Source organism: Topomyia yanbarensis, chromosome 3 (assembly GCF_030247195.1).
Source record: "Topomyia yanbarensis strain Yona2022 chromosome 3, ASM3024719v1, whole genome shotgun sequence".
In the NCBI taxonomy this organism is placed as follows: domain Eukaryota; kingdom Metazoa; phylum Arthropoda; class Insecta; order Diptera; family Culicidae; genus Topomyia; species Topomyia yanbarensis.
The window spans coordinates 365,780,513-365,807,182 of record NC_080672.1 but is presented as its reverse complement, the minus strand read 5'-3'; the positions used below and the strand labels follow the sequence as shown (position 1 = coordinate 365,807,182).

The following is a 26,670-nucleotide window of genomic DNA, read 5'->3' as shown; positions in this document are numbered from 1 at the left end:
CATCTAGATTCCACCAACGAACCGAACGATTCTTCAGTGGCAACGAAAAACGATAGTTTCTGCCGGTGGGCGAAAAACGGTTATTACTTTTTCATCGTTGTTTCACTCTCGATTGTTGTTGTTTCCTGGTTGAGTAAATGTTAGTCTTTTGTAGTTAGATTTTTGCGAAATGGTCCAGTGCCAAGATTACATAAAATTATTGCTCTTATTTTAATAAAAACGAACCTGGAGGCCATAGAGTTCTAATCATAACCATAGCAATCTTAAGCTTTGGTTTGTTGGGAATTTGGGATGGTAAATTAGAGTTAAGAGCCTCTATTTTGGTATTATTAAGGAGCTGCCGCTCTATTCCCTCCCCTTGGCTGAGGGGTGTGCCTATATTGTAAAAAATATCAAGCATATTGCGTGCATCAGTGCTACAGAACCTCTGACAGACAATTGCTTTAAGATGATTATTGCATTACGTCTCGATAGTAGTGTATCGAGGAAACCGAGAGGGCTTATGGGTCTTTTTAAGTTTTGTGTTTTTTCATACTCTGCACCTGCTCATACTAACGCTCAACCACTGCCTGTGCGCGATGGCGTGGCCGGTAAACATTGTTTCACTGTTTAATGGCAGTGTTGGTGGATGGGGGGTCATTGTGTATCCATTTATCAGTCGACATCGTCACGGTGTGTATAATGGAACAATATTATGACAAAAAAATAAGCATCGCTGAATTGTTCATTATTGGATGAAGGAAACTTTTACCTTTAATTTAAAACTAATTCGGAAATAATCCACCGAGAGATCCAGAACAAATTTTTTTCCAGTTCAAATCTAAATATCATGATTTATGAAACATACTGTATTAGGCTGCTCCAAAACAATCGATGTACGAAAAGTCATGGTGCTCAACCCTATAATGAAAGCATATTCTAAGCACTTTTGTAGAACAAATCAAGTTTCTAAAAAAATCATCTAGAGGTTCCACAAATGCGATTTATGAAAAATGGCCATTTTTGAGTAAAATTGCTTATATCAATGATAGAACAAAATGATCAATGATTAAACAAAGCGAAAACAATATTTTTTCAGTCAATTCTAAAGAAAATCCACACAAATCATTTTTTTTTCATTAAACTAAAGGCATCTATTGGAAAGTACTAATCATTACAAAAGTTTTCGTGAATAAATATTGTGAAAATTCGGCTGAGATATGGTATTTTTAGTAAACGCTTTCAAACCATGAAACTTTGTCACATTTTTTATTGATCAATATCTCAACCTTAACTTCACCAGTGTAGGTATTTTGGGTGTCGAATAAAAAGGATTTCCCTCTATCTTACAAAAATTTTCCATATGTGGAATTTACCATAACCAGTATAACATTCACGATTGATTAGATTTATTTATTAATATAAATGTATGATAAGTCTTGTAATAAAACACTCAAACTCGTGTCCACTGGAAAACAGACAGAGCAAGAATGACCCGAACGGTGAGAATGAAGAAACGGGGGTCGATAGGTCAATTAGTAGAGTATTGGAGGCTGTGGCGGTGATCACGATACCGTCGGGAATATCTGATGGCATCATCACAGTTCCTCGATGGCGGAGTTGTTAACGCACCCAACTAGAGACTGGGAGATCGCAGGTTCGATTCCTGCTTGAGGACATATCTTTTCCCAGTGCTTCCAATAAAAAGGTGAATTTTCACCGTTTCTTCATTCTCACCGTTCCGTTCGTTCTTTCTCTTTCTGTGTTCCAGTTCCGTTTCTAAAAACCCTTGCAAAAGGAAAAAAACAAAAACTCACGTCAAAACAAGGTATATATACTCAAATTGAAACCATTTTATATGATATCGAATACATATGGCATGATTGATTATTTTGACCCCTTCTGCTTTTGGCGATAGTTAGCCACCCTCATTGAACTGAAAAAAAATGTTCGTCGACCCTCGGTGGATTATTTTCAAACAAATCTTAAATTAAAGGTAAAAACGCTTTTAATCCACCTAACAGTGTGATGAGACATTTCTTATAACTCTTATCACTCTCTTCGGATATTATATCGTTTGAGAACATTTAGAACGTGATGCTTCGCGATGTTTTTGATAACACATATTACATGGGATAGTGGCAGGACTCAGAGAATCGCTCAAATCAGCATAGGACAACATCAGTGCTAGAAATCTCAAACCAAATCAATGGGAAAGCGAAAAAATGGCCCATAAAATAAAATATCTAAATTGTGGTGGGAAAACTGAATTTATATATTGTACTGAGCCAAAAAAATCGAATTTTTTGCCTTTCTCATATAAAGAAAGGCTATGCAATCACTGTAAAAATCGACTTTTTAACCGAGGCCCGGAGGGCCGAGTGTCATACACCATTCGATTCAGTTCGTCGAGATCGGCAAATGTCTGTGTGTGTGTATGTATGTGTGTGTGTATGTGTGTGTGTATGTGTGTGTGTGTCATTTAAACTCACACAATTTTCTCAGAGATGGCTGAACCGATTTTTGCAAACTTAGTTTCATCTGAAAGGTATAACGCTCCCATAAGCTGCTATTGAATTTTTAGTTGATCCGACTTCCGGTTCCGGAGTTACGGGTTGAAGAGTGCGGTCACACAGCAAATTCCCATATAAACTGGTACCACCATGATGTTCAAATGATGTAAAACATATTAAAATTGATGTAACATTACTCTAGTTTGCGGGTCTGGATCACTAATGATCAATCAAAGCAGCTTTGACCACATTGGCCACCTATGACGGTTCATGACGCCCCCGGGGAACCCGCCAAGTTCCTAAGCTAATATCACACCCATTCCTCAACGAATTCTATACCGATTTTTACAAACTTGATTTCAAATGAAAGATACAGTAATACCATTGACTGCTGCTGAATTTCATTCGGTTCTGACTCTTACTTCCGGAGTTACAGGAGTGTTAGTAAGGATACACTGGAATTTCCCATATAAATCGGTACAATCGTAATACCTCAGAGGCTAAAAACTATTGAAATGGTCACCAAATTATTTCTAATCGCAGATCTAGATCACTGATTGCCAATCAAACATTCTTTGAATATATTGTCCACTATCGACGATTCCGGAAGTCCGGAATTCCGGGCATATTCCACAATTAAAGTCACATCGGTTCTTCGGTGATGACTGAACCGATTTTCTCAAACCAAGTCTCAAATGGAAGGCAAAATATGCAGTTGAGTATTCCGTCGCCACCCCTCCCCCCCCCGCCTTGCCCTTACACCTCCCTCCTTCATCACTCCCCTCCCCTTGGACTACCCTCACGCCCGCATTTCCTTCATCCACCCCGTATACCGAAATAAGATGAAGGATTTCTGACGCATCCTCCACTCCCACTCTACTAACCCCCCATTCCCTCCACTTTCAAACCCATTCCACCAACATTTCAAAATATAATCACATGAAGATAACATTGAACTCATGCTGATTAAGCTAATTAAATATTTTTCTTTTGCCTCTCTCATATAGAAAGGTTATGCATTTGCTCCAAAAACCGACTTTCTAACCGAGGACCGGAGGGCCGAGTCTCATGTAACATTCGACTCAGTTCGCCAAGATCGCAAAATATCTGTGTGTATGTATGTATGTGTGTTTGTATGTGTGTTTGTATGTGTGTATGTATGTATGTATGTATGTATGTATGTATGTATGTGTGTGTATGTGCGGATTTGTTAACAAAATGTCCACATCGGTTTCTCGGAGATGGCTGAACCGATTTTTACAAACTAAGATTCAAATGAAAGGTATAATATTCCCATAGGTTGCTATTGAATTTCATTTTCAACCGACATCTTGTTCCGGATTACGAGTTGAAGAGTATGGTTACAAAACAAAATTTGTTGATTTGTCCACATCTGTTTCTCGGAATTTTCTGAACCGATTTTGACAAACTTGATTTTAAATGAAAGGTCCATCAGCTGCTGTTGAATTTTGTGTGGATCCGAGTTCTGGTACAGGGTGAGACGTACGATCACGCAGCAAATCCTGATTCTAACGCGATGAATGTAAAAAGGTGAAATTTTTTCCAAAATGTAAACACAGCTGTTGAATTTGTAGATCTAGGTCACCAACAGTCATTCAAAGTCTCTTTGGCCACACTGGCCACCATCGATGGATCCGGAAGCATCCAAATTCAGAATAACGGTTATATTGGTTTTTCGAAAATGGCTAGAACGATTTGATCAACTTAGTCTCAAATGAAAGGTGTTGCGTCCCCGGAAACTGATATTAAATTCCATCTCCATCCGACTTCCAGCTCCGGAGTTACGGGTTGTGGAGTGCGATCACATAGAAAACTCCGATTCAAACCGATACCGCGATAAATGCAAAAAGGTGCTCTTATATATACTTACCAAGTGTAATAAGAATGAAAGACATTTCCATAATGTTATATTGTACGAACCAGCTATTAAATCATAGTTTGGAGAAATGAGAAAGGCACAATTGCACCTCTAGGTGGATTAAAACAGGTTTTTTGAATCGATTTGAAGTTTATACTTTACTCAAATTTCCAACGCGACTGAGAACTAAGAAAATTTAATGAAATCGCAGCTCCTGATATCACGCTATCTCTGAAGTGCATGCGTGCATAGTTCCAAATTTTACTTCGACATCGACTTTTTCTAAAGGTGACTTCCCAGTAGTATCCTTGATTTGAATTATTATCGCTAATCCTAATGCCAAAGAACAAATAAAAACCTCTCGAAAACGAACCGTTTGGGAAAATCATCATCATTACTGGCATTTTCATTTTCACAAAACTTTTCGATAACCTTCCGTCACCTGCGTTAATGCACTGGGTGCACAGTGCTCTGAAAATCTAGCGAAATCGTCTTAGTGCACCAGCGGGTCTAATTCAGAGCTATCTGCGCGGCGAGTTAAATCTGTAAAGAATACTAAAAATTAATTTCTATTCCATAATTTTCAGTTCAGCAATTCGAGAGATCGTGCTCACCGTAAGCCATGAAAAATAGACTACGTTGTGAAGCGATGGTCACTATTTATTAAAAAATCACGGTTAAATAAAAAATAAATCTATTTAAAAATTTCAAATAGTTTATAATTTTCACAAACTTATTAGGAAAAATTGCTTTCGTAATATTGTGTAGGAAAAAGCTGAAAATTTCAGTATTTTCTCTATCTGCAACATATAAACCGTTAAGTATACCGATTAATTGGTATACGAATTGGAATAGGTTCGCCAAATTTTGGAAGAACCCCTTGAAAACTACCTAAAAATTGTTGTAGTTCGATGCAATAAAAAAATCCCCAAAAGTGAAATATACCTATTAATGTGAACAGTATTTCAGGCTCACAAAATGTGTACATTGACTAAATCGGGCAATTTTTTTCTTTATAATAAACTGAAGCTGTTAAAATATTCTTCCCGTCCCTTGATGTAGTCTGATAACTATTTCTGATTACGATGAACTTTTTACTTTACATCTTTCCATCTCCATGATAAGGAAAACGTGCTCAAGAAAGGATTTACTCGAATTCTGTCTTGTTCGTCTGCTAGAGCCCATCAAACAGATGTTCATATTTGGCTGATAAAATCAGGGTTTCAATGTATTATAATAGATATTCAGCATTCGAAGAAGTTTCTTGTGAACGAGTGTAGAACGACTTTGTTTCTACTTACTTGAAGTCGGCGGCGTAGCCAGAAATTCGGTTTGGTGGGGGTTTGGTGAAAATCGATCATACTGTCCAAACGGCATAATTCCGAAACCGTAATTTTTGAAGTTTTAAAATTATGCAGAATTATTTTTTCAGAAAATAGCAACAGAGTTCGTGTCTTTAGCGAATTTGTTGAGACTTTATTGTAGTCCTGAATATTAACCTGAGAAAATTCACCATAAATACTTCTTGGACGATATGCCGTCAAAATTATTTTATCAAATGATGTGCTGTTTAACATTTGTAACACTCATCGAAGATACTAAACCTCCGAAATTGCCGGTTTCAAAATGATGCGATCTTGACCTTAAATTACTGTTTTTGAACATTTGACTTATACATATAATCGAACAGGACCTGCTAGAGTCGAATGGAAATCGTCATTTTTCATAAATTTCTCTCTACATTCGGAAAGTGTTATCCTCGTTATTAATCATATTACGTTCTCGTCTCAACTCGACGCATTCCCAAAATAAAAACCTGTTTTAATTCACCTAGTGGTGCAATTGTGCTTTTCTCATTCACCAGACTACGATTCCATGGCTGGTTATGTTCCATACAATGGTGGAAATGAATATTACATGTTCAGTACGATTTGCACATACATACAATGGATCGTCAGCCACGATCTTGAGATACTATGTGATACTGAAACATCGCTTGAAACCAGCGGCGGATTATGGAGAAAGATCCGGGAGATCCGGGTCCTGCCGAAAATTTTCAACTTGTTAAGAAATTTTAAACTAGTTTGAATTTTAAAGTAGCAACCCCTCACTGCATATTCTCTCCGGGCCGGTATGATTGACGATTTTTAGAGTGATTGCATAACCTTTCTATATGAAAAAGGCAAAAATGTACCAAAGTCCAAAAAAGTCAATTTTTGTCATGCATTTTAATGTTTCATGCATTTTAAAGTCATTTGGCATCCAAAATACAAATTTGATTTTGAAGAATTTTCATTTCAGTTTATATGGGAATTTGCTGTGTGATTGCACTCTTCAACTCGTAACTCCGGAACCGGAAGTCCAATCAATAGAAAATTCAATAGCAGCCGATGGGAAGGTTGTACCTTTCATTTGAGACTAACTTTGTGCAAATCAGTCTAGCCATCTCTGAGAAACAGAGGTCAAATTTTTTTTCCACATATACACATACACGCATACAGACATACACATACACACAGACATTTTCCGATCTCGACGAACTGAGTCGATTGGCATATGACACTCGGCCCTCCGGGTCGGGATTAGATTGACGAATTTTAGAGTGAATGAGAAAGGCAAGAACATTTTTAGCAAATGTTGAAAGTTATGCAATGTTTTGGTGAGCAGTTCTATGTTTCATAGACATTAAATCAATTTTAACTTCGCTTTCTATTAAATAAAGACCCTTATTACAAAATCGATCTCAATTTGAAAAGAAATCTGAGGATTATGATTGATTACAGAACTCTGGAATTTTCTATTGGAATGTTTTCAGGCAGGAATTTGATATTGATGCTATTAGACAACTGTGAAATCAAGACCAATAGATCAGTTACATTTCAGGACCCCATTCCGATAATTTATCAAAAGTCCTCATGATGTTTACAACAACAGGTTATCAATGTACGGATTAGATAATTGTTATTGTAATTTTGAATTAAATCAGTCAGCATCAATTAATTTTCAACTTCAATCCAATTTTTTTTTTGTTGGGGTGGGGAGGGGGGGGGGGGGCGTTGTATGGTGTTCAACCCCAAAACCTTCTCTGGGCTACGCCGTTGCTTGGAGTTATTTATTTCGCTTTTCATTTTCCGATATGTTTCAGATCGATCCGATGGTCATTAGTTAGAAAAATTGCAGTCAGAAGGTTCGCAGAAATGAACATTTTTGCACTGATAAGTTATCAAGTTCCTTCCAGACAACTTGGAAGTGTTCGGTGATTATTTCTAGCGGTTGTAGACAGAAAAATGAAATACAAAATTCGATTTGTCGTAATAATGTTTGGCTTATTTCAATGGATTATTTCTATATTGAACAATAAATAGGCGACAAAGAGTAATCCACAAACAACAAGCCATAACTTTTAAAGTATTCAAAATAGATATTTGAAGTCTTCAGTAAAGTTATTCGCAAAAGTAAGAGCTACAAATTTGCTGAAGGCATCATTTCGATATAATCACTTCCAAGAAAATTTGTGAAAATATCTCACTCATAGGGGGATTAATCAGCAAAAGCACAATACCAAAAGAAAGGGCATATTTCCTCCATTAAATTCTCCGAAGATACTATTGACCTAAAATAAGCCGTGATGATAAATAATGATGATAAAAATGATAAAAATCTTTCGTCCGCATTTAATGTTAAATATCTCTTTTGATAATAGTCCGATTTCAACAATCTATAGCTTGTTCGAAAGGTATTCGTTAGAGCTGTTTAAAAACATATAAATTGTTAATCTATAATGTCAATTTCGGCAGACAATTCAAAAAAACTGCAAAAAACGCCATTTTTACGCATTCAAACATTCATATCTTGGAAACTAAACATCAGAATCAAAAACAAATTAATAGCGTTCATACTGTTTTTTAGTTTTTTCATTTAAAATTGGTTTGGATAAGATCGGTTCAGCCGATGCTGAGAAACACGAATGAGAATTTGTCCGTTACATACACACACACAGACATTGTCCCAAATCGTCGAGCTGAGTCGATTGGTATATAAGACTCGGCCCTCCGGGCCTCGGAAAAAATCTTGAAAGTTTGAGCGGATTCTATACATTTCTTTTATAAGAAATGTAAAAGGTCTGCTATCGAATAGCGAAAGATTCAGCGATGCTTTTTTTGTAATAAGGTTATTTTATATTACACTCCGTGTCATCATCGTGCACAAGCTAATAACAGAAAAGAAAAATCCTAAGCCTATTAGAGGTTGTTTTGTAATAGTTGTAGTCTTTAGTACCTGCTAATGTACATTTGTTATGTGCTAGTCGTATGTCCATCTGTGTACGTGTTCGTCTGAGTATTTGTGGCAGTTCGGTCAGGGAATGGATGTAGAACTGGCGTATATGATAAAATAGTGGCTAATACTTCCGGTGCACAGAGGAGTAATTGGGCTCAAATCCTGGTCAAAATTATCTGTTGCTGCTATTGCTTTTATTATGCATTAATATGAACAATAACTAGTTTTTGTAACAAAGTTACATATACGTTAGCACACGGGACCTTCAAACGCACACGCGATCAAACACGTTAACGTACAAATGCTCGAATCCTTCGCGATGACACACGCGCCTCGGGTTAGAAATTTTGGAAATTTAACTCAGATTTTCACAGATTTTTTTCCTGTTTTTTGACCGAAACACAAATTTCAATGTGGCATCCCTGCTCATAGCCTTTTTTGATTATTTAGTCTAAATTCCCCTTAAGAAGGTTTTATAACGCAAAATTAAAAAAAAAAAAAATGTTTTTATTTTTGCCTATTTTGCATCTTGCATTCTTCTCAAGAAATGATTAACTCAAATTTGACTTTGTTCGTCTGCTAGCGCCTATTAATCGTACGAGGCTGACAAAATTGGGTTAAAAAGCTGACAAAACCGGAGGTAGACAAAGTCGCGTACAGGCAGAAAAAATTGGGTCTTCACTGTATTGTCAAATTTTTCATTTAGTGAGCTGAACTAATTTGACTTATTGTCTTTTTAATTTGATTCATGAAATGGGTAGAATGTTTTACGAGCTTGATATTTTTTTGCATCATATTTTTTTTAATTTATTCAGTTTATTCGAGGTTTTATTCGTGCAGGACTTGACACTGTAATCATTCTGGTAAAGATGGGTGCCTACTTCTCATGAATTCTGAAAACTAATAAATGATCCATCAGTGATATGTGTAGGAAATGTCTCATGTCTCTGTTAGGTGGATTAAGTCGGGTTTTTATTATTATAGTTCATTTATTTATATTAGAAAGATTTCAGGATGTTAATCATGTTACCGTACTATTATATTCAAGAGTTTAATATCGAATTATTCAGACAGTATAATATGATTCATGTACATGATTTCACAAGCTTACTCACGATTTGCATAATGTTTCTTCAAGCTATTTTTAGTTCACTCTCGTTTTTAGTGGATGTAATATGGCTCATATTCATGACTTCAAGAGCTTAAACACAGTTTTTGTAATTTCTTTGTGTTACCTTAACATTTTATTCTCGAGTTTTCTATCTAATTTGACGAGCGGAGTAATGGGCTCATGATTTTCGTAGATTCTCTTCGCATAATCTTAATGTGTTATTTTTCTCATTATCGGATTTTTTTACGCGGAGTAAGGTGACAATTTGAACTAGATCATGAAAATATAGCTGATCGGTGGCATCTCATGATTTTACGAACTATTTAACGAACATGAATTGTGACTCTGTAATGCATTTTTGGCGCTCAGCGCAGTTAGATCGTAAATAATATAGGGAAGTGTTCTAACGTCTAGATTGTGAGTGAATTCCGAACAGACATCGTCTATCTGCATTGTCTGTGCTGAACACAGTATTGAAGTGATTTTTTCAATATTAGCGATTTTTTCTCTCATAAATTTGTCGACAGACGGTGAGTAAAAAATGTATAAACTACGTATTAAGTATTAAGCTGCAAGCATACGAAGCGACAGGACACACGCCACAAAAAATATTCACTATGGATTTTGTTCTAGCTATTCCAACACAATAACAGCTACAGCGTCAGCCGCTCCTACAATTTTTTTTTTGCGGAGCGTTCCTAACTCGTTAGGATGATATTCAAAGAGGTGATTCGAAGACAAGAATCAATAACGTTAAATGTATTGAAGATAAAGACTTTGCGTCTTCGGCGAAAGATGTACATTATTGCTGAAGACACAATCATAAAACCATGTGAAAGGGCTTCACGAATTCCTCCGAAGTCGCCATTTACTCGAAGTTAACGATTTCGACACAAATAATCAAGTGTGGATTTTAGTAAAAAAAAAGACTGTACTGTGATGTTTTTTTATCTGTTACTGTATATACAACTAAGTCGGTTTTATTCCAATTGATAGTTTTCCTTCTTTACAACATGAGTTATTTTTTAGGTGGTCAGTAATCTGCATATTAAATATTTTATTCAAGGATGTGCTTTGAGACTGTAAACTTGTGCGTCGAGCGATTGCGTTAATTTTATTGATCAGTTTATTCCACTTATGCACATTTTTAAAACAGCCAATACAACATATTTAACGAAACGATTCATCGTGTGATCAAAACACCGACAATATTTTAATAACATGCTTGCGATTGTTTAAATTGCACTCGGACAAATTGCTCTTTTTGGTAAATATCACCACACACACACTCAATTCGGCTCGGTAATTTCCCAACAGCTGTGTAGTCAGCAAATTTCCCGATCAGAATGAAATAACAAGATTATAACAGAACACAATTTTTGTAACATATTGTGTTATAAATTAGGTCTCGTTAGTAGTTAAAATAACAGAAATTTATAACAAGTAACACTGCGAGATATAGTTTTGAAATATTACTGTTATGTATTTCTGATCGGGTCAGAAAACTGATATATCAGTAAAGTGAGATTAGTTTGCTGATTTTCGGTGAAATATTTTCCGAGCCTCAGCACTCAAACGTCACTTTTACTGAGATCTCAGCAAAAAATAATGTTTGCTGAATCTCAGCTGTTGAGATTTCAGCAAAAGATGCAGAAAAGCTGAGATTCGGCTGAAAAAATCATGTGTGCACACACGCAAACTCTGTACGTTGTTCGAAATAGGGCAGTATGTTTTGCCTTTTTTGTTAAGTGCACGAGCAGAAATATTGTTAATAAATCGATTATTCATTAATATAGAGGGTGTATGCAATCAAATTGCATCACAAGAAAAAAAATCATGAAAAATCGCCCATTCCACCATTCGTTTTCAAATTTTCAGGTAATAAAATCACATCCAACCCGAAAAGCGTAGGGCTATCGTTAAACCTCAGAAATGGAAGTAGACGCTGTTGGAGGCATTGTTTTAAGCACACTTTTATTGGCCGTTCCCATTTGTCGCGAACGAGATTTTCACACTAGCAAATTGCCTGTCAATTCATGATTTTTTTTTGCAAGCTTGGACATCTTATGTTTTCTAACTTCCCCAGGAACGTCGATCTTATAAAGAGCAGTGACGCAGAGGAACCTAGGAAGCTGTCGGAAATCTGCTTTCACATAAGTCTGGTCATCCATAACAAGACAATGCGGTTTCGTTAGCAACTGATTGTGAAGTTTTTGCGCACGTGATTTCCTCGTTGTATTCTGCCGTTGCGAGAATGCCGGACAACAACCCTGCTAAAATTGTGTTCTGCTCAAATTCGGCAGGTACAAGACGACGCGGAGCAGGGGGCTAGCTGGGTTGATCAGGTGCAGCAAGATCTGGAAGGTATCGGACGCAACCGTGGGTGGAGAGAAGCAGCCGCGAACCGAGTGTTATGGGAAAAGAATTATTGATCAGATTTTATCACATTGATTGATGTAACATCATATAGATAATAATTCTGCCATTCATGACGGCGCGAAGTCTTCCGATCATAACGACAAGAATAAAATAATACAACAGATTTAATTCTAGAAGGGGCTTATCCGTAGCAATAACGAAACGACTAACAAGAATTTTGAAAATATACTGCTAGCGCACATTAGAAAACGTCAGTCTTTGTACTGTTTGATGTATTTCCAACGAGATTGGTGCAAATATAAAGACATATCGAGCTGGATCAGAAATTCAAAAAGAAATTAAGGTGGGTTACTGGTTTTTACCTGATTAACAGTAAATAACCCCTGGATTCTGAGGATAAGTTGAAAAATGAGACCACAGATTACAGATGTTGATTTATTCATTTTATTTTTTTTTCTTTGCAATATTTACCACTCAAACCAAATTTTCGGATTAAAAATATTTGTTTTTAGAAATTTGCATCGCCAACTTATAGGGTCTAGAGTATTTTTTTCAAAATCAAGTTAATTGTATTGTTCAAAAGGAAATTACCGTATTTTTTTTAAACTCTCCACCAATCTGACACTTTTCACTGTATCTCAATAAAAAGTAATAAGAAGAGTTGCCAGACTCCTAACAAGTAGATTTCATAAGATTGAAATACTTCTCACTTCATATTCCTGCATTATGAACGAAACGAAAAGGTGGCTATATAGTTGCCACTGCCTTATAAAGGGTTAAATTATCTTTCTTATTTTCACTTACAGTGATAATACATACAGTGTCACCTAGCGGTGAAAATGCGAGATAGTGGGTTTTCTCCTTGTAAATTGTCGAAAAATCCCATATAAATTTTAGGATAGTTGGTCCGGTAGCTAGACTTGTCCGATTTGCTTCAAATTTGGAGTAAGTACTCCTGGTGGGACTAGAAATCGACTTAGGGGGCCGATTGAGTATTCAAAAATTTATTATTTTTCTAGGCAGTCTAATATACATAGATGTAGACAGTATTGAAACAAAGCTACGTGACATGACACCACGTACTAGTTTCGCTGCTATCAAACAACTCATGTCAAAATAAGGAGAGTTGAATTGTGTTGAGGAAGATACTTGGAGGAACTTCTTCCCAGGACTTCGCAACGGCGTTCGTGTAGTGAGAATGCGTCCAACTAAAGCTATTCCCTCCTCTACTTGACCCTAACATTCAATGATCCGCAAGGTGTTGAATATTCTCAACGAACACTAGTCACGTACCCAGGGCAGATTTCTACATGCCGATATTGTGATCAACCGCTACACCACGGAAAACCTTGCGCGGAGACCGGCAAGGAAATTCCACCTGATACCTTAAAAGCCGGTATACAGTCGTCGTGTAACCGTAAACCGGTTGGTAAACCAACGACTGCGGACCGGGCAGTAACAAATACCAGCACAACAACACAAAGTAACAACGATTACACCAAATGTCTTCTTCCAACAACAAAAAATCAATAACCGATGAAGAAGGATTTACAACAGTGAGCCGTAATTACAATAAACAAACAAGAACAAGCAACCGTGAGAATCATGAATGCAGTACCGATGACGACATGGACGTGAACGAAAACGCGAGAGAAGATGGACCGAATGACCCCCAAGATGCGATGGATAAGGCAACTAATGCTTAACCGCTAAGGAAAAGGATCTCAATACGCAGTAGCAAACTGCGTCAACAAAATCTGCCAGACGGGTATTCTTAGTGTTTTTGCCTTTCTCATATAGAAAGGTTATGCAATCACTGCAATCATATGCCATTCGCCCCTACTCGTCGAGATCGGAAAATGTATGTGTATGTATGTATGTAGGTGTGTATGTGGAAAAAAAGGTCACCTCTGTTTCTCAGAGATGGCTGGACTGGTTTGCACAAACTTAGTCTTAAATTCCCATCCGCTGCTATTGATTTTTTTTTATTGATTGGATTTCCGGTTCCGGAGTTACGGATTGAAGAGTGCAGCCACACAGCAAATTCCCATATAAACTGAACTGAAAATTGCTCAAAGGGGGAGGTAAAGGAAAATTTCAAACAACACATAAAAAACCCCTCGCCGTGGTTTTTAACGGGTCGGGTGGCAGCCCAAACCCGTTCCTTCTCAGGGCTTTTTTGAAAGTTTTTTTTTGTGCTCTAAAAAACACACACACAAACAAATTCTGTACGTTACACAGAGGAGTAACTAGAACAAGTTCCTGGCCAATAACCAAAATATTTTTTTTTCAATTTTTGTTTCATTATCTTTTTTTACTTACCTAAAAGCCTACTGTATAATTTGGCAAAATTAGAAGTATGTCAAAAATCGTTAGAGAATTTTCGCATGGATGCAAAATGGTGATATTTTAAGATGTCTTTTTATCATTTTTATTATATATCCAGCAATATCGCTATCTAGTGATGATGGCGCTATTAAATAAGACAATATTATTACAAACGTAGTTGAACACAATCATTTGTATAACTTAAGCCTAAACCTAACTCAAAATAGTAGTGTTGCTGTGCATTGCACCAACTTTAAGAATCACGTTTTTTGAACATTTTATTCCAAACTTGAACGATAAAAAAGTGATATTAAACGGCAGGATCCGGCAAAGTTGCTGAAGCAGCATTACAAAACAAGATTCCAGCTATCCAAAAAACATTCGAACTCTTCCGATCTTGTCTGATCCTCCAATTCCAAGCGATTTGAAAATATTGTAATTTTTACTAATTTGAGGTACACCGAAATGCTTTAGGGTCGAATACCATGTTTGAGAAAATGTACTTCTACGAATACGTGCACAAGCGTCCCTTCTCTTCTCCCTTTTCCACTGATCATCTGTTTATGCAACTAGAAAAACGAATGTATGTAATGTAATAGATCTACTCGAAATTACTAGTATTCGAAAGACTATAGAAAATTGGCCAGATGCCAATTAGTCATTGTCTATTTTTACTTCACATTAAGACATAATAACAGCAATAGCAGCAATAAATAATTTTGGCCAGGATTCGACCCCAGTTACTCCTCTGTGCGTAATTGGAAATATGGCGATATTTTTTGTCTGCTGTTTGCTAAGCGAATCCTATACGCGCAGAAATATTGACAATAAATCTATTATTCATTAATATAGAGGGTGCATGGAATCGAATTACATCACAAGAAAAGCTATGTCAAAATTTACACATTCAACATTCAGGTAATAAGATCACATGCGACCAGAAAAGCGTAGTGCCGTCGTTAGACCTCACAAATGGAAGCAGATGCTTTGCGAGGCGTTCTCTCAAGTTGACTCAAGTTATTGAACGTTCCGGTTGTCACGAACGAGGTGCTCCACACGAGCAAATTGCCTGCCAAACCATGATTTTTGTTTTCGCAAACATCTTATGTTTTCTATTTTCAGCAGGGACGTCGAACTGATGACAATCAGTAATGAAGGGGAACCCTGTCGGAAATCTGCTTTTACATATGTTTCGTCATCCATGACGAGATAATGCAATTTCGTCAACAGCTGAGTGTGGGGCTTCAGCGCACGTGATTTTCTCACTGTATTCTGATGTTAATCGCGCTTCGACACTTTTTGGGTTTTGGGCACGTGTCCTTCATGTTTTTTGCATCTTACACATAAGTTTTGCTTTAATGCAGTTTTTTTTGCCACGTCTCTCACTGAACTATTGGAATTGAAATGTTTCGACTACCCACTTGTGATTCTTCACACTCCATTTTGACAACTTTTTTCCTTCCTATGGGCGCGCCGGTTACATGTTCGGTGTGTTGTTTCAAAACGCGACCTACCTTAGATTAGACCATTCTCAGCTTATTGCTAAATACAGGTTGAGAAAGATCCAGATGTTCTAGGAACGTGCGAAAAATTGTCGGAAAAAGTTACAGCAATTTGAGAATTATGCAATATGATACCGTACACCCTATTATTGTTAGTGTAAAGATATCTTGAAAATACTAAACCTGGAGAATTCAAATAGGATTGGCGTACTGAAGCAGCCTTGGTAATATTTTTATTGTCATCTAAACATATCTTGTCTCATATCGGGTCCGTTTAATAGAATTCAGGTTAAAAAAGTTAACGAAACTGGTAGCCTAGAACTCGAAATATAGCAGCAGAGAAATGCTAAACTATGTTCAAACCGCACCCTAACCACCAGCAGCAATAAATTCTCGCTCGGTCAGCTCCTGCTGTCAGTGTGTATCCATCTAATTTGTGGTGGATAATTTGTGGGTTTGATCCTTTCCGATAGTAGGTAAATTGCTAATGGTTTGCGTGGCAATGCGTGATATAAATTTATTTTGGGGCGAGCGAGTGGTTTGATGTATCCGACAGCCGATTAACAAAATAACACACTTCGTATAGCTTTCTCTTCGATTCGATGGCCGTGTTTATTTTCTGTTTATGTACCACCAATTTGGGGTGTTTATTAATGGCCGTTTCGTTTTAATTTCTCTATTTTCAGGAACAGGCAAAACTGGATGCCAGCAAACAGGCTGCCAGCCCGGACGATCTGGATGATCTGAGCCCGATGCCGCAAACGGCCGTTCCGCCGGTGCGACGACGTGGTGGAATCTCAGCTGAACCGGTCAGCGAAGAGGATGCCACTAGCTACGTGAAGAAGGTCGTTCCCAAAGATTACAAAACGATGGCCGCTCTGTCGAAGGCGATTGCGAAGAATGTGCTCTTTTCCCACCTGGATGAAAACGAACGATCGGATATATTCGATGCTATGTTTCCGTGCAATTTTTTGCCAGGGGAATCGATCATCCAGCAGGGCGACGAGGGTGACAATTTTTACGTTATAGATATTGGTGAAGTTGAGGTGAGTGACAAACTTGATTTTTTATGATAAGCATAGAAAAATATCAAATTAGTCCCTGGACTAGTCGAACCGTTAAACAGATTACCTTCGGATAGTGGCATCACTATCTACATTCAGGCGACCGCCTGTAGCTCTAAGACGATTTTGTCTGAATTTCAGAAAGTTGTGCTTTCAGTATACTGCGCGACTTCCGGTGGGTTAAGTTAGCAGTCGTTAAATTTTTGAGTTTCGACCATCATAGACACAGGGTCAGTAGTATTATTGTACCTACCATTTTTGTACTTTAAGAATCGGTAGCGAGATATATCGAATTTGGATGTTAAATTCCCTAATGTTACGCGAATTTAGTATTCACCAAAATATTTCTAGTGAATGAATATGCTTTAACTGAACTTCACGATCTGAAGGTTTCATCTTGCTATTAGTAAACACTAATTTTTATTGTAATGATTCGTTATCAACATAGATTTTTTACATTTCAGATGTGTGTTGAGTATGCAGAGGATAAAAAAATTGATAAATTATAAATACCTGAAAAGTTGAAAGGAACAAAATTAAACCTGCTTCGAAAAAAAGACTCCAATCATTCGAGTGAATAAATTCGTTATTAGCAAAATTTTTTGCTTCACCTATCGTAAAATCTCCAACCCATCAAACACTAGACATTTCAGCTAGATTTTTTTAACAAACATCAAAGCGCATTCCTCCCAGCTAAATCTTACATCCTCCAGTAGCGAGTTTACCGCGCAATAACCTGTTACTTTCTGAACAAACAGAAACATTCATTTCAATTTTTCGCCCTGAATGCAAGCAGCCACAAACGCAGCACGATGGGAGCACGCCGGCCGTCTCAGCCGGGGGGAGTTTGGGCATGCTGTGATTCTGGCTGATGCATTGATTGATTAGTCTCTATAAACAAAGAAGATCGAACTGAAGCGCGGTTAAACATTGCCCGTCCCTACGGGAAGAGAACTTTCAAAACTCATCAAGCCCACTAATGTATGTATGTATGTTTATGGTAGCGCCCGGTGTGGGGTGGAGCAATGTGCTTGGATTTTGTTTATTTATTTGCTCGCTGGATAGCTCAATCACAACGGTAAACACCGTTGAAAAAGTCCGCATTCTAAATATTTCACTCAAGTTCTTTTCCTGTGCGGTCATTTGCGAAATTGGCAAGCGGATTTTATTGATCCAGTAATTGATTCGTGTTTGAGTTTATTGGGTATTGGAACTATTATGATAGAGTGAATGTTTTCCTGAATTGACAGGTTTACAATCTGTTGTATAGCCATGATGGATGTATTTACTAATGAATATATTTTAAACACGTAACAGTTTTGGTGCAGTTTTTCCTTCAGGCTGTGAGCATCTATGAGCGATGGACAGAGGATAAACTGTCTGCTAGCTTATCTAATTTGGGCTGGATTTACTTGAAATTTTAATAGAATCGTTCTGTTTACAAATAATTCGATTGCTTCAACATGTCTATTCTCATGCCAGCTTATAAGTACTCTATGCAGGTGCTATAAACAAAAGTTGAGAACTTTGTCAGCAGTCGGGAGGAACCCCGAACTGAAAATATAAAACTTGTTCCAAAATCATAAAAATGACATTGTATTCTGACCTTGTTCACAGATATTTCTGTGTCTCGAAAAATACGGGAAGGTGGGGTACCGGGAATGAGCCAGTACCCCACTTTCCGGTATTTTTTGAGAAACAGAAATATCTCCATTCAAACACCAAGGTTATTTTCCTTAAAAAAGTGTTATGAATTGTAATTTTCTGAGAGCTACTTCAAAAGTAATAGCATTTTATATATTTTTCCTCCATATTTTTCCATAGCACCAATTTCAAAAATTTCAAGCGAAGTGGGCGGCGTTCTAGAATTGTTCAAATGATGTGAAATTCGGCATCTGAGCTTACTTTGACATTTGTCACAATATGAGATTTTAATTTTTTTTTCTGAGCCAGGATGCAAATCATACATCTTTTGCAGTTTTTCTAAAGTGAGAATATCTCAGAAATCGACCGGAACCTTTTTGACCTTTGTCCTAATACGAGAAGGTCATAGATCCTTTTGTCATCCATATTCACTTTTATCATTTTCCCGTGCATATATCTCTATTATTGGTTATTCAATTTTAATAAAATGTACCTTGTAGTAAGTAGTAAATTAAATAAGAATTTATTGTTAAATGGAGTTAATATGTGCGATTTAATGATAAAAATGTGGAATCGACACTAAATGTCAGAAAATTTTATGTTTCTGAATTTTACCGGTAACGAATCCATTTTTATTTTGTTCCTAAGGATTTTCCACACATTTCAACAAGGTACATTTTATTAAAATTGACTGGTGAATAATAGCGATATATGCAAGAGAAAATGATAAAATTTGATATGAATGACAAAAGGCCCTATAACCCCAACTTGTCAGTTGTTTCCAAATTTTTGAACGGAGCAGATCGTTATACTTTACAGTGGTATTCGGTGTGTAATTCTCAGTGAGTGAAGCTCAGCCTTTGTTCGTTCGTTAGCCGCTGTTCTGCTGGTGCCGGTTGCATATCCAGTACATTGTTTTCGCTGGTGCGGAACAATCGACGTTGCTGCAGATAAGTTTTGTTTGTTTTTTCCCTTCGTTTGCTTTCTTTCCTTTTCTCTTCTCTTACTCTACCTTGTAATTAAATCATAAGACACATCGCCGTTTTTACAACGCTCTCCCCTCGAGCTTAAATGGCTGAGGGCGAAGTACCATCTGATGTTATCATGGAAGTCCCGGATTCCACTAACACGTGCATTGTCCCTCGTAACATTACCCTCTAGATTCTTCTGGGCCATAGGTGGTGTACTTTCGGAACGGGGAGAAACCTGTTAATATATTGAAACTGTCTCGGGACTTGACTACTCAGTTCCTGGTGGTAACTTAGATCACATGTGTTCGGCCAAACAAGATACGAGTTTTAGTGAATGATCTCGGTCAGGCAAACGAGATTGCTCGCTGTGAGCGCTTCACGCGGAATTTTAAAGCCTACGTGCCTTGTGTGGCCGTGAAAATCGATGGGGTAATGTCAGAACCGGGCCTGGAGTGCGAAGAACTGTTGGAGAACGGGGTTGGCTGCTTTAAGGACCTCTCACTTCAACAGATTAGGATCCTAGAAAGCAAGCAATTGTATACCACAAACACCGAGGGAGGTAAGACTACCTACTCTCTATCATGCTCGCTTCGGGTGACCTTCGCCGGATCTTCTCTTCCCAATTACATCCTCCTTGACAAAGTTCGCCTACTTGTTTGCCTGTTTGTACCGCGGGTCATGAGCTGCAGCAATTGTAAGCAGTTGGGCCACACAGCCACCTATTGAGGAAATAAAAAACGATGCGGCAAGTGCGAGGGAGAGCATGAGGATGACTCTTGCGGCAAAGAAACTGAAAAGTGTATTTGCTGTGGGGGCTCTTCGCATGCTCATAAATCATGCCCTGCGTACAAGCAGCGCGGGGATAAAATTAAGCACTCCCTTAAGGAACGCTCGAGACGCTCTTATGCAGAAATGCTAAAGAATGCTTCGCCATCTATCCTGTCCGAAAATGCCTTTGCTGATTTGGCTAGCGTTGAGAAAAAATCTGATGATCCTCAAGAAGGAACATCTCTCGTTAACCCGGGGGAGACCAGGAAGAGGGAAAATCTTGCCTCCCCTAGACTACCTCGTAAGGGTCCCAAGGTATTCTCCTCTGAGAGTGCGCCAACAACATCTAACAAATCTAACGGAAGTGCTGCCCCAAAGCCGAAGCAAGTTGCTCCAGGACTTGAAAATTTTAGTTCTAACAAGAATCCTCCACTTCCAGGGACACCAAAAACCCAAAGTGTACCCTTTTTTCAAACAGACACTCAGTCCAGTAACGGACTAATGAAATGTTCTAACATAGTGGACCTAATTTTCACAGCTTTCAATGTTGCTGATCCTCTTAAAAGCATTCACGGTGTTCCTAAAACAGTTATTAACAAAAAATGACCATAGATTTGTCATACGGCATTCGAAAGATACAGTATCCAAGCATCTTCTCAGTCAATTTCAAAATGATCCATCGAGAGATTCGAGAGAAATTGCGATTTGAAGTTTTATGACACGTTTCATAAGGCTACCAGCAAACACCCACGGGTTTGGTCCTATCTCTATAAACAAAAAAATATTTGTCTACTTATTTAGTACATGGCATTCGAAAGATATAGTAATAAAGTATATCCCCTGCAAGTTTGAAAATATTTCATTGACGGAATCGAAATTTATAACGGTTTGGATGTGGCATGCGGTCATAGATGGGTTTTCTACCAGACTTCAAGCGTGAATCCATGTTTGTCCATTGTGTCTATTTAGATCGTTTATACGTGCCGCGGTTTTTAAAGGAAAACCTGACCATTTAATTACATAAATATAATGAACAAAAGGTGTTATTTATATGGTACACTGAAAAAATATGAAAATAGGGTTGTCTACCAAACGTTAAATATAATGAGTAAATTAAAAAAATGGATAAAAGTCGGAATGTTTACTTCAAAAGGCCATATCTCAATGGTTTGTTGACCGATTCTAATTATTTTTTCATTATTGAACAAGTAGACGTTTCATCGTTAATTTTCATTAAGAAGAATATAAAATAGAGTTGCCTACTAGACAACATAAATATCCTCAACGCACGGATCGCTAATATGGTTCCGGAAATATAGACTGAACCGTCCGGTCACATATGAAATTCTCACAAAAGCCGGAAATCAAAAAAATTAAAAAAAATTTCAAAGGGGGACTCCATGAAATTTCAGAAATCGAATTCGTATTTTTGATGCCAAACATCTTTAAAATGCATGAAACGTCGAGATTTTATGTTATTACGAAAACATTTTTTTTTATAAAAATCTACTTTGGAACTTTGCCGATTTCGCACCTTTTTTTTCAGTTCAATATTACCGTGGCTGTTTTTTTTTCTTTTACAAAATTTTAGAACTCGAATAATGATTTCTTTTCTTGTATATAGTTGTCATGTCATGTATAATATTAAAATGTAATATATGCATTTGAAAACTTTTAAGGAATATAAACAGCGCAAACATTCTCGTGTTCATGATTGAGAAAGGCACAATTGCACCGCTAGGTGGATTAAAACAGGTTTTTTTTTATATGAAATATTATTCGCGAAGAAATTGGAAGAAATATGTTCAGGTAAAATTTTCCTGTTATGGTAAATGTAAATGTATCTATTTTGACCCTAGTCGATTTTTCAGAATTTCAAGTTGTGATTTGTATTTTCAGTTGGTTTCCATTTATCATTTATATTCGTAACGAGTTAACGGTATGTATTAGTTGTATATAGATATTTGTGCAAGAATTCTAAGACAAACTTTTTAATAAGGTGTGTCTTCTGCAATACAGGTCGAACTCGATTACCCGGGGCTTCGATTTTCCAGGGTAAATGATTCGATTACTGGTATACTAGAAAAAATAACGTAAGTAAGCTGGGGGTCGTCTGTTTCTTGGCTTCTGTTTAATTTACGTTGTGGTGTCACATATAACAGCCTAACGTTTCTTTTAACCCACTTTTTAGTTAGAAGAGGGCGCATTGCGCATCCAAAAAGAGATCCTTATCTTTGTAGCATCATTTAGTTGACCAATGGCGCACCGGATTGTCAGGTTAGGGACCATCCATAAATGACGTAGCATTATATGAGGGAGGAGGGAGTTTTGTAATTTGTGATGATGTGTGACGACAGGGGGTAGGGGGTCATATCATGCTACGTAGCTTTTTTAAAGGGATTAGGGGTTGACCTGATGTCACGACAATCTTACCAGTTTCATCTAACTGAGATCGTTTTTTTATTTTTTACGGGGACAAGGGGAGGGGTAGGGTTACCGTCAAGCTACGTAATTATCAGGGGGTGTTTAGAGGTTTGTGACGAAATGCTACGATGGGGGAGGAAGGTGTTAAAAATCACTCAAAAAATGCTACGTCATTTATGGATGATCCCTTATCACTACGCATATAGTCTTCGCAAACTCTCCAATTATGTTCGTCACCAGCGAAGGACTACAGATGGTTACGTAGATGATGGGTTCCCGGCGGCCTCAACGACTGTACTGCTGGCACACTCTTTACATAGCCCAACCGAAGAATTGAAATAAATGAATAAACAAATGATGCCAAAAGGAAAGTGTTTTTCCTTTTGGCATCATGAAACACGAAAAACCTAGTTTTATGAATATATAGGTGCTTCTTTCGAAGTGCTAGAAGCTGCTCTATATTTACCTTCCGATAAAGTTTTTTTTCCTGAAAAAAGTAGTTGAAGGCAGTCTAAATAATATTTACATATATTAGGCTAGTAAAATATTCCAAAATTTCATTTTCACCATTAACAAAAACTATCCCTGGTAGCACTATTTCAGCGGAATCCAATCAGATTAATTGTAATAATTTCTGTTCTACTGATAATATTTATAATTGTTAGCGCTCAAAAGAAAGATATTCGTCCCAGTTATTAGCCTTACTTGTCGTTGTAAACATACGTTGAGTAAACCAATAGTTATAGTCGTTTAAAAACGTGGTTTATCAACAACATTGGCATGAATGGATTAAAGATGCCATTGGAAATCTGAGCATGATCAATTGTTGAAGGAAAAAGAGCAATATTGTATCAAAGTCCACTGGAACTCAGAGCAGGATATTCATCAGAATTTTACACCGGATTTGATTGAAAATAGGAACATGATTCTATAAGCTTCTTTGCGCGGAATAACCCATATATAAGCTATTTTTGAGGTAAGCCAAAAATTGAGAGGAGGTTAGACACAGACTCCCCGAAAAAAAGTTTTGTTGGCTGTAATGGTCTAATTAGCACTATAATTAGACATTCTAGTTGAAAGTTGATTTTTTTGTAGCACCCGGATAATCGAATCATTTTCCAAGGATAATCGAATCACGGATAATCGAATCCGACCTGTAGTGCAAACACTTTTGAAGCAGTTGACTGCTAAATGGCCCCTCCTTGCAGCGATCGTATCCTTCGATGGCTAAGTCATCAAACGAGGTCACTGGTTCGATCACTGTTCTACAGTGGAATTGCAGAAGTTTTTTTACTAAACGGTTTAAAATGTGATGTTTTCGCATTATGTGAAACTTGGTTAACTTCTGATATAGTTTTCAACTTCCACGAGAAAACCCTTACGGATGCTTAGCACTTTTGGGGATGCTATTTTTTCATTCCTACACCACCAGAACGCGCAAGTGCGTCGGATTTATCGCTACAGTTAGATTACATGTGGAAGGTGATCCCTGATCCCCACGGTAGCGATCATTTGCGTATCGTAATTTCAATTGCTAACGGTTCAACACCATCAGAAACAATCAATGTCTCGTATGACCTCACACGGAACATTGATTGGAAGAGTTACGCGACCGCGATATCCGCTAAAATCGAATCCACCCAAGAACTTCCTCCGGAGAAAGAGTACAGATTTTTGGCTGGTTTAATTCTCGACAGCGCGAATCAAGCTCAGACTCTCGTTAGGTACCTCAAGTTATGTGAAACCCATTATCCAATGTGTTTTGGTTGCAAAACATTTTGTTTTGTGGAAGTAATATTGTGTTTTCGAGCATACCAAGTAAATTTCCTAAATTTTAAACACTGTGTTATTTAGGGCGATTTTCAATCTATTTCTCGAATGATTAGATTTTTCGATAGTTCGTGAAATGAGCTTTTTGTATCCGTATAGATATTACATCTATTCACAAACAAAAGTTCTCTTTTAAATAGTTTTTTATAAAATATGCGGTTGGGGCAAGTTGGCGGTACTATTTACGGTGCAAAAATAGTCTTCAAAAATTTTTATTTCTGGAATTCACTCCAAAGTAAGAAAACCTTTTTCTTGTGTAGCTCGTCAATGCAGGAAACATTTACTTCGGCCAATCGCCTGAAAATTTTCGATGGAGTACGCGTCAAAGTCAATATTCCGGGGTATTGAGAATGAAATTTAGTAGCAAATGTCGGTTATTATACAGTTTTCTTGAAAAAACATTCTGCACGTTCCAAAAGGACCCATATAGTATTTGATTCTCCATTTGATTGCTTATTTTTTGGCGTATCTACATATACCGCCAACTTACCCCGGGGCCGGGGCAAGTTGGCGCTTTTTCCGCGTCACATATTTTTGTCTCTAAAAATGGAGATACCCCGAACGAAACACCGTTTTCGATGGTGGAGTTCTCACTTGCTCTCTTATCATGCAACAATAACGTCCCAGGGTTAGACAGAATCAAATTCAATTTGCTGAAGAATCTGCCTGACACTGCAAAAAGGCGCTTGTTGAACCTATTTAACAAGTTTCTTGAGGGTAACATTGTCCCTCATGACTGGAGGCAAGTGAAGGTCATCGCCATCCAAAAACCAGGAAAACCAACCTCCGACCACAACTCGTATCGACCGATTGCAATGCTTTCCTGTCCTCGGAGGTTGTTCGGGAAAATGATATTATTTCGCCTCGACAATTGGGTCGAACAAATGGCTTACTGACAGATACACAATTTGGCTTCCGAGAAGGCAAAGGGACGAACGATTGCCTTGCGTTGCTTTCTACAGAAATCCAAATGGCCTATGCTAACAAAGAGCAGATAGTATCAGTCTTCTTGGATATTAAGGAGGCTTTTGATTCAGTTCCTATCAATATTCTGTCAGAGAAGCTGAACCAGCATGGTCTTTCACCAATTTTAAATAACTGTTTGCTAAACCTGTTGTCTGCCCTTTTCACGTGGCGATTTAACAACATCGCGATTTAGCTACATGGGTCTTCCCAGGGCTCATGTCTAAGTCCCCTGCTCTACAATTTTTACGTGAATGACATTGACGATTGTCTTGTAAATTCATGCACGGTAAGGCAACTTGCAGACGACGGGGCGGTCTCTGTTACAGGGCACAAAGCTGCCGATTTGCAAGCACCATTGCAAGATACTTTGGACAATTTGTCCGCTTGGGCTCTCCAGCTGGGTATCCAGTTCTCCACGGAGAAAACTGAATTGATTGTCTTTTCTAGGAAGCGTGAGCCGGCGCAACTCCAGCGTTCTCCCGCTGAAAAATCAATTTTGGGAGCTCTCATATCGATTGCTCATCCGATGTGACATATGACGCCGGGTCTCAGTTAAAGGATTCTCTTTGGGCCCGAGGTAGAACACCCAATGTCCCAGTTCGTGATATTCTGGCAAATCGCGATCTCCCATATATGTCCCTTATTTACATTTTTATAAAAACAATAAATATCCCAATCTAGCCCATCCCCTTTATTTCTCGTTTTTAGAAGTTCCCTGTCCTGCCTTATGGAGCCGACCAGCACTAGAGTATCACTATGTGACTGCCGTTGCCCTTACCATGCCTCAGGGTTGTTAATCGATAATTAATCGTCATCGTCGATAACGTTAACCACACGTCAACGTCATCGGAAACTCCGTTAACGATAATGTATCGTCGGATTCATCGTCATCGTCGATAATTCATCGGTGGTTATCGCGATACATTTTGCGTTACTTTCCCGTTTATTGAAGTTGAAGTTGATGCGGTTAACTTTCAAATGTTTAGACAAAAATAACTTTTGAGGGACATGTTGTTGGCAGTTGAAAATCAATA

General features: G+C 37.7%; 1 protein-coding gene across 5 annotated transcripts in view; it reads left to right on the top strand.

Moving 5' to 3' along the window:
• Positions 1-26,670, top strand: part of LOC131693257 (cAMP-dependent protein kinase type I regulatory subunit) — a 142,304-nt gene that overhangs the window by 108,506 nt on the left and 7,128 nt on the right. For all 5 annotated transcript variants that reach the window (XM_058980944.1, XM_058980946.1, XM_058980947.1 and 2 more), the window contains one exon: positions 16,656-17,015. In XM_058980944.1, the coding sequence (XP_058836927.1) occupies positions 16,656-17,015 (360 nt within the window). The remainder of the gene's footprint in view (positions 1-16,655; positions 17,016-26,670) is intronic.